We start from the raw sequence: 8,034 nt of genomic DNA on the forward strand, positions 1-8,034 counted from the left end.
TTAGAGCGAGTGTGTATGAGAAAATATTAAAGAGGTATCTGTTGTTTGGCAATTTTGCTAAGTCTGTCTTCACTTCTGCGACGCTGTGCATTTGCTAATTTGGAGGCCTGGCCATTGACAAGCTTGCTGCATACACCTGCAAGCAATTTGCCGGCTTCAGTACCGGAGAATTGCAGAGATGGCAGCTCGCACCTATTTGATTTTTTTCCCCTTTTCTCAATGCACAGCAAATTTGGCTTTCAGTGCGTTATCTCTTTTGTTAATGCAAAAAGATTCCCTGGGCGAAAAAATTGCTCATAATTACCAGAGAGATGGGGAAACTGCATTAGAATAAATAAACCTGAAATTACTGTAATTATGTTGTGTTTGATGGGCCCGGCTTGTAATCAAGAAGAGAATACAGTGAAATGATGCTGACCCTCTTGGGTTTGCAGCTGTACGCGCACTTTGGGGTCTTTTTTTGCAGAAAAGAGTCATTTTGATAATCATTAAGCTGTGTGTAACCTATTTCAGAAGTGTTTTAAAATGAGGTTCACATTTTTTGAACAAGGGGGAAAAAACCCCAAAATTGCATTTTGCCATTACAGACTCATACATAAGGAAAGGTTGTGTTTTCTAAGTGACAATTGTTAAGACATAATATTCGAAATCAGTATTTAATCATTATAATGAGGTATTGTTTAAATATAACCACCTTTAGATTATTCATAGTTTAATTAATATACTCATTATGAAAATCTTTGAATCAGATATTTGATGAACTACTTGTCAGTAACAGGCAGCATTAATTAGTCCTATATTGAGATTAACATTTTTAAAAAGTACAACCGTTTATAATTATAATAGAGCCTAACTAAAGACCGCCTTCGTTGAGCTAAAACTAATAATTTCTCTATTTGAACTGTTAGCAAGAGATTATTAAATTAGTATAAGCTAATATCTTAAAAGTATTAAAATCCGCTTGACCAAATAGATTTTGCCTGTGGCTTCAGGCGTTGGGACCTGGCTGCTGCACCTGAGTCGAATGCGTGAAAGAAATCCGCTAAAACCTTCCAGCCGGCAAGGTCACATTTCGCAGGGAAAACCAAATCCAGGAAGCTCCCGGTCCCCGCGCCGGAGTCCAGCCTAGGAGATCAGTTCCCCATCCTGGGAGATCTTTGAGGCCTATCCTCCCGCCTGCATCCCGGTCTCGAGATCTGATCTCCCCTATCACGGCTCCAGGTTCTGGGGGACTGCGGGTGAGGAAAACTCCCAGTCTCAGACTCAGAAGGGGGCCTCAATATCCCCTGCTCCATCCCACATTTCCTTCCCTGCTTCCTCCATCACACCCCTCCACCACTTCCCCTCCCCTTCCAAAAGGGCGTCGAAAAAGCCTGGCGCATCTGATCTTTCACCAGCACCAATTGAAAAATGGGTGCTTGTCACAACACAGATCATTGCCTTCCTCACTGTGCTCCCCACCGCGCGCTGCAAAGGGCCCCCTAAAGGCGGAGGGCCAGTCCCCGGGGGGAGCAGGGTCGGAAGGCAGTGGGAGAGAGACGGAAATCGCTCTGAACAGCGGGCCGGGGACCTCAGCTTTCTCGAGCTTCCACAGCTAGGCTGCGAGGTCTGAGGCTGCGGTTAGGATGCGGCGCTGGGCCACAGGGCGGAAGGGGCCGGGTTGGTCCCAGCTGCTCGGAGCCCAGGTTCTCCGGCGAACTGATCGGAGCCCTCCGTTGGAGGTGGCCCCTGAATGGCTTGGCCTCGGGGCTTGGCTGCGGAGGGAGGGCCTTGACCTGGCCAGCTCCCGGTTCCAGCGAGTTCGAGGAGCTTACTCTCTCCTCCTTTGGTATTTCCATTTCGGGGCGCGGACTTTAGGTGGGAATGGGCCTCTCGTCGTTCCTGGGCCCCGGTGGGTGGGAATGGCTGTGGAGGAGCCCGGGTGGCGCCTTGGGACTGTCCTGCGCAGCTCACTAATTGATTAGGGGGGGTGTGCTGACGGACGTCTCCTTCCGGTCCTTTTCGGAGCTGTCTTTTCCGCGTCGGGATCCAGAGCCCTCCAGCAATCAAAAGCCAAAAGCCGGGAGGGCCACATCCCCGCGGAAGCGAGTGGCAAAGCCGGGTGTCTCTGCTTCCAGGCCTCCAAGTCTCCTGCGAGGTGACGGGGGTGTGGGGATGTTACTCAAGGCTCCCAGAAAAGCTGCCTTTGAGCTCTGCTTTCGTTTCCTCTCAGCCGGCCTTCACAGTCCCTTTGGTTCCTGAGACCCAGCTCTGCCAAACCCCACCTGTTCTTGATTCCGCTTCCCAAGGACACTTGCCAGACACTCCCCACCCTTCTATCCTGATAGGGATCAGGCCCCTTAGGGGCTGGAGCAAGGCCAGAGGAAGTGTATCAGAGGGGCCTGTTATCCTGGTATGTCTTGAACCAGGAGTCGCTGTTCCCAGAGGTGGGGAGCCTGTCCTGTCCCCTAGCACCCCCTCACACAGCACACCAGCCAGCAGTTCTTTCTCAAAACCATAATTTTACTGTCTCAAAGAAACTTTATAACTTATTTACAAAGTTCTTTTTTTTCCAAGATACAAAGCAATAAGTTAACATTCTCAATATAAAACTAAACTTTGACATAGAGAACACAAGACAAGGTTGATTTCAATTGATCACATTTTCCAAATTTCACAAGTAAAATGTCAAGATTCTCATTTCACAAAGCATCAGGTTTTACAGCCACACACAACAGAAGGGGAAAAAAAGCTAAGCTTGTGCAACATGTTTACAGAACAATAATAACAATAATAATTAATAACAACAATAATATGTACAGCGATTAGATCCTGCACTGGAGACTCTGCGTCCAGGTGGTGACTGGCATTATTTTGTGGGGGAGCCTCTGGGGATTCTAGTAGAGCTGCTTTTGTCTTACTTTAAAGCCCACTAGCATCTGGGGACTCCCTAATGTTTGCCAATTCTCTTTCCACTGCCCATGGGTCCTCTTTCTCTCCAAGGAGGGAATTAGATTTTCTTTCTTGTCCAGGCAAAGAGACCACGCGTTCTTCCCAGGATGAGAAAATTGTGTTGGCTTCCTTATCTTTCTATTTTTATTTAAAAAATAATATGGGGCACGTAAAAAATGCAGGTCATTCAGCTCCAACTTCTCCATAACAGCGACGTATAAAAGTTACTGTATACATTAAAAATCACCAGGTCCTCCTTATTCATTTTTCTGAGTGCGTTGAAAGCAATAGGTACTTTTGGACGGTACGCTCCTCACGCCCCACAGAACTACAAATTGGTCCACATGCAGCCTCAGGTGAAGTTCCATTTCTCAATAAATAAAACCTCCTCCCTCTAATTTCCCCCACTTCCAGAATGAGCTACTCAGATGGTTAGGCAGGCCCAAGAGAAGGTCCCAGTATCCGGAACTGGACGGCCCTGTGAACCGCACACCTCTTCTGACCTGGTGACTTTTTTCAGAGGCCTCAAAAGTGAAGACAGCGACCGACGAGGACCTCGACTTCGTCAGCGCACAGACACAAGCAAAAGGAGACAAGAGACAGACAGGACAGAAAAGATCTTTGCTTTTTCTACATTGTTTTTTGTTTTGTTTAGTTTCCTGATAGTCTCACACAGCTGAGAGTCGGCGTGTCGTGTCCAGCAGGCTCGTCTTGCTGCTCTGGCTGTCTCAGGTGGCTTTGCCTGCGCTCGGAGGCCACTTTACGGTCACCGCGCGGCCAAGGCCGGGGTTCCGGCGAGGGTGTGGGAATCAGGGAAGTGGCCACTGCAGACCGCAGGGGACGCCCGAGGAGGCAGCGGGTGTCCCGCCTTCACTGTTCCTTCTTCTTTCCCTCTGGGCCCTTCCGGGGGCCCAGGGCTTGCGTGCGGGGTGGATGGACAGGGAGGCGGGAGGGGCCCGGGCCGGGGGAAACGGGAAGGAAGCGGGAGGTCATGGGCGGGCAACCTCACATGAGCTGGGGTTGCTGCATAGCTTCTTGGTGCGCCGAGGGGTACCACGACGTGTAGCTGGGGATGTACGAGCCCGCGCTGCCACCTGAGCCCTTCCCGGAGGAGGAGTTGGGGTTCCAGCCGGGCGGCACCGGCGGGGAGCCGGCAGACAGAGCCCGGCCGTTGGCCAGAGTGCTACCGTCCAGAGCCGCCCCGCCCTGCTTCATCAACTTCTTGAACTTGGAGCGCTTGTTCTGGAACCAGATCTTGACCTGCAAGAGCGGACAACAAGGTGACTCGTCTAGGCCCGTTGTGCTTACTGTGGTCATAGGGACAGGAGGTGGCTGTGCAAGAGCAGAGGGGGGACTCCCTCTTGCGGTCCTGTGCGCCCCTGCGGTTGCTAGAGCAGAGCCCCACTGCCGCGACCACCACTACTGAGAACCAAAGGCTGGAGACCCTGCCGCCGGTCGCCCGTGGCCTACAAGGCCAACTGTCAGAAAGCCTGGGAGCCTGGTGGTGAGGGGTGAGCTGGGGATCCAGGCTTTCGCCCCGGGGTACTCAGCCTGACCCTGACAATCGTCTGGGGAAGACGCAGCGCCTGCACACCCTTCATTTCCAATGTGAGCATCAATAAAAGATGCGAGTGGAGGAAAGGAGTAGAGGAAATTTATTTGCAACACGCTCCGCCTTCAGTGTGCACCAACCTTTCTATCCTTGAGTGAGTTGGGGCCTGACTGAGGAGGCCACAGGGTTTTGTTAAACTTTTCATTTGGACGTAAATCCACCTTTCCCTGGTGTCTGTTTGGTCTCCCCAGCTCTGATCCAAATCCCGGTCCGGACATTGGAAACCCACCAGCCGTGATCAGAATGCCCATGGGCTCCGCGGAGTCTTGGAGAAATACGGGAAGGAAGGTCCCGTTTCTGCCCCAGGGCTGGGACTTGGCAAGCAAAAGGAAGGAGGAAAGGATTCTCCCCACCCGGTGAGGAGGAGGAGGAGGAGGGAGACAGCGGCTTGGGCCCAAGCCCTGAGTGATTAGCCACATTTTAAAAGCAAAGAAAGGATTAAGTCCCGCGTCTATTGTTCCAGTTGTTCGGGCACGTGTGACCTCAGAGTCCCCAAACAAAACGTCTAGGGAAATCTTTCCTGCACTGTAATCAGATTGTCCAGAGATGTTGGGCCGGGCAGCTGGCAGCGAGGACAGAGTGCAGAGAGGACAAGGGGGGAAAGAGAGACACTGGGAGAGCCAGGGTGTGTGCGCGCACATACACACACATACAACCACACACACACACACACGCACGCACGCACGCACTTACTCACTCACTCACTCACTCCCGGACCCTAAGGCCCAGAGAGTAAAAATAGAAGCTCCCCGCGCAGGCCGGCCGCGGAAAGCCGCCTTGGCAAAGGGGCAGCCGCGAGGTACCTGCGTCTGCGTGAGTCCCAAGGAGGCCGCGAGCTCCGCCCTCTCGGGCAGAGCTAGGTACTGAGTTTGCTGGAACCTCCGGTTCAAAGCCTGCAACTGCAAACTGGAATAAATCGTCCTGGGTTTGCGAATCTTTTTCCCCTTGCCATTGAAGCGCACTTCACCACCTTCCACCACAGTGCTCTTCTCGGAATCAGCCCCTGGAGGGACAGCAGAAGCGGGGACCGTGGTTAATGCAAGGGACAGGCTTTAGTGCAGGGAGACGAGGGCGAGTGGCTACTGAAGGGTGGCGGAGGCCAGGCCAGGAGTGCGGCAACTCAAGAAACTCAAAAATCCAGGAAAGGGTCCCGCAAAGTCCAAGGGCCGACCCGGGCGGATGCAGGCAATTGGGGCACTTCCCAGGCGTGCAGCTCCTGCCTTTTCAGGCAAAGTTTGCTATTTTTGCAGGCAGTTGAGGTTTAATTACCCTTAATTGCATACATTGTTTATAGCGCTACGCAATAAATAATTACCGAGACTAATACGTTCACATGTGGGTTTCTGTTTTCCAGCGGGCGCACGGAGCCGCCCAGAGGCCCCGCGAGTTCCAAGGGACGCTCTCGGATTTATCCTTTGCTGGATAGTTGCGAGTTAGGTGGGTTTTAATTTTTAACTTATTTGCTCTGACAAGTAACCACAGATTGATACCTGAAACTTCCGCTGCTCCGGCGCCCTCCCCACCCCCACCCTATTACCTCTCTCCCCCCTCCCTCTTTCTGCCCTTCCTCTCCCTCTCCCTGGCAGGAGCACGTACCTGGGTCCTCCAGGCGGCTCTGGGCGAGGCTGGCGCTGCTGGGATAGGACTGCACCGAACTGATGTAGGGACTGGACGCGTGGCTGCTGACTGAGTTGACGTAGGGGTAGCCCAGAGGTCGGGAGAAAGACGAGGCCGAGCTGTAGGCGCCGTCTGGCTGCGAATGGCCCGCCGAGTGTAAACAGTGCATGGAGTAGTGCCCGTGGGACATGGGAGAAGGAGACATTTGCTGGTTGGGCGGCCCAAACTCCATAAACACCGCCTTGCCCGACACGGGGCTGTTGAGACTTTCTGGCATGGTGGTCATGGTCATCTCTTCTCGCGGGGTCTGGGTGTGGGTCTCTCTCTCTCTCTCCTCTGCTTCTCTTTTGGGGGTCTCTCTGTTTCTCAGGACAGGAAGGAACCCAATTTAAGCGGAACAGGGGTTTTCACTTTCCATTCATAAGAAAATGGAGTTTGTCTCTTTGAAAAGTCTAAGCATGATGCTGCCGAGCTCCCCAAACTCGCTTCAAAGCTTTGACTCAGCCAAGGTCATAAATATTCATGAGCTGGCGGATCTGATTGGTCCGCTGTCTTGCATAATCACCGGGGATTGGTCCGAGGCGCTTCGGCTCCGGTGGACTAGAGCGGGCAAGGCTGACCGGCCTCGGGAGAAATGCGTCCACTCTTCCCGGCCGGGGCTCTTCTGCAACAGAGCGTGCGGTGTGGAGTGCACAATGGGCTGTGGCGCCCGCGACTCTTCAGCCTCCCGCCTCCCCGGCGCGCCTTACTTCCCAGAACCCAAACGGCGGCACGGGGCTGCCGCCCCTCCCCTAATCTCCCCACCAACCGCCCCACCAGCACCGGGGACCCGGGCACGCTTCTCAAAGCCGTCGCCACCCGGTCCGGAGCTGAGCTAGAGCGGCTCTGGAGCCTGGCCGCGGCCTCCGGAGCGCGGAGTCGCGCACTGGGGGGCGCCCGAGGCGGCCAGTAGAGAGCAGTCCTCCCGAGCGTCTGGTGCCTAACGCAGCGCTTTCCTGGCTGCTTCTCCCGGCCTGGGTCCGCTTTGACACATCCCTAGAGTCGTTTGGGGCCCTCCGGACGAACTCACTCACTCGGCCGCCGCGCCACCGCCGCCGCCGCTCCCTGGGGCCCGCTCGCATTGCTCCAGGCCCAGCTGGCCACTCCAGCTCAAGGCTGCACAGGTCTGATTAAAGCAATGCGCGCGGAGAGTCAGGAACCCGCGCTTCTCCTCCCAGGAAAGGCGGCCGCACCGCCCCCTCCCCCCCCAACACACCCCCCCTCTTTCCCTCCCAACCTTCCAACCCCTCCCATCTCCATTCCCTACGAGCCGAGCGCCCTGGGCTCACTCGCTCCAAGGGCGCAACGCAGAGCAGAGCCGAGGAGCCCCCCAACCCCAGGTGGTTATTTTCCGGCCTGCTGGGGTCTGGAGAGAGTACCCGGGCTTTAGGAGTCCAGGGGCAAACCGAAACCCGCGGCAAAACCAGCCCCGAGGCCTGTGGTAGGTTTGTACGTACGTGGTAGACACGTCTCTCAATGTAGCCCAGGAACCTCTTCATCTCCAGTGGTCAGAGCGAGCGCCACTGGGCCTGGGGGCAGGGCTGGCAACGGCTGCCACGGCGCCTTCTGTCTCCTGGGACGCTAGGTACAGAGAAGTGCACAAAAGCCCCCCAGCCTCCACCACCACAGAGCCACCCCCGCGAGGCGTGGCGTTCACCACGCTGGCTGCAAGGGGCTGCTGCTGCCCCATTCCGCCAGCCCCATGGTGAATCCCAAATTACTTTGTTAGGTAATTAGAAAGTGTTGGTAATTATTTCTTTCATAATTTAGCGGTGCGACGGGAACGGGGAAATGATCTCGTGAAAGTTCACACGTGCAGATGTATTAGTTACTGA

The 8,034-nt window shown here is 54.4% G+C and overlaps 1 protein-coding gene across 2 annotated transcripts; it reads right to left on the reverse strand.

The window, feature by feature from the left end:
- Window positions 1-2,311: 2,311 nt before the first annotated feature.
- DLX1 (distal-less homeobox 1) lies at window positions 2,312-7,793 on the reverse strand. 2 transcript variants are annotated; one of them, XM_036879129.2, is made up of 5 exons: window positions 7,657-7,793; window positions 7,234-7,325; window positions 6,140-6,824; window positions 5,347-5,546; window positions 2,312-4,191 (listed from the first exon to the last, which is right to left on the reverse strand). In XM_036879129.2, exons 3-5 carry the CDS (start codon window positions 6,450-6,452, stop codon window positions 3,937-3,939), a joined length of 768 nt encoding a protein of 255 aa, XP_036735024.2. In that variant the 5' UTR covers window positions 6,453-6,824; window positions 7,234-7,325; window positions 7,657-7,793; the 3' UTR covers window positions 2,312-3,936. The 2 variants fall into 2 exon arrangements, with proteins under 2 accessions (XP_036735024.2, XP_057359891.1); XM_057503908.1 differs by having other exon boundaries at window positions 7,230-7,325.
- Between the last annotated feature and the right edge of the window lie 241 nt (window positions 7,794-8,034).

Source organism: Manis pentadactyla, chromosome 6 (genome assembly GCF_030020395.1).
Source record: "Manis pentadactyla isolate mManPen7 chromosome 6, mManPen7.hap1, whole genome shotgun sequence".
NCBI classification, from domain to species: Eukaryota; Metazoa; Chordata; class Mammalia; order Pholidota; family Manidae; genus Manis; species Manis pentadactyla.

What these genes read in the sequence shown, in the direction of transcription:
- DLX1 (XM_036879129.2), bottom strand. Translation starts at nt 6,452, where the DNA reads ATGACCATGACCACCATGCCAGAAAGTCTCAACAGCCCCGTGTCGGGC. An exon ending in GAGCCGCCTGGAGGACCCAG is followed by an intron (nt 5,547 to 6,139) that starts GTACGTGCTCCT and finishes CTGTCCCTCCAG; the next exon opens with GGGCTGATTCCGAGAAGAGC. An exon ending in TGGGACTCACGCAGACGCAG is followed by an intron (nt 4,192 to 5,346) that starts GTACCTCGCGGC and finishes CCGCTCTTGCAG; the next exon opens with GTCAAGATCTGGTTCCAGAA.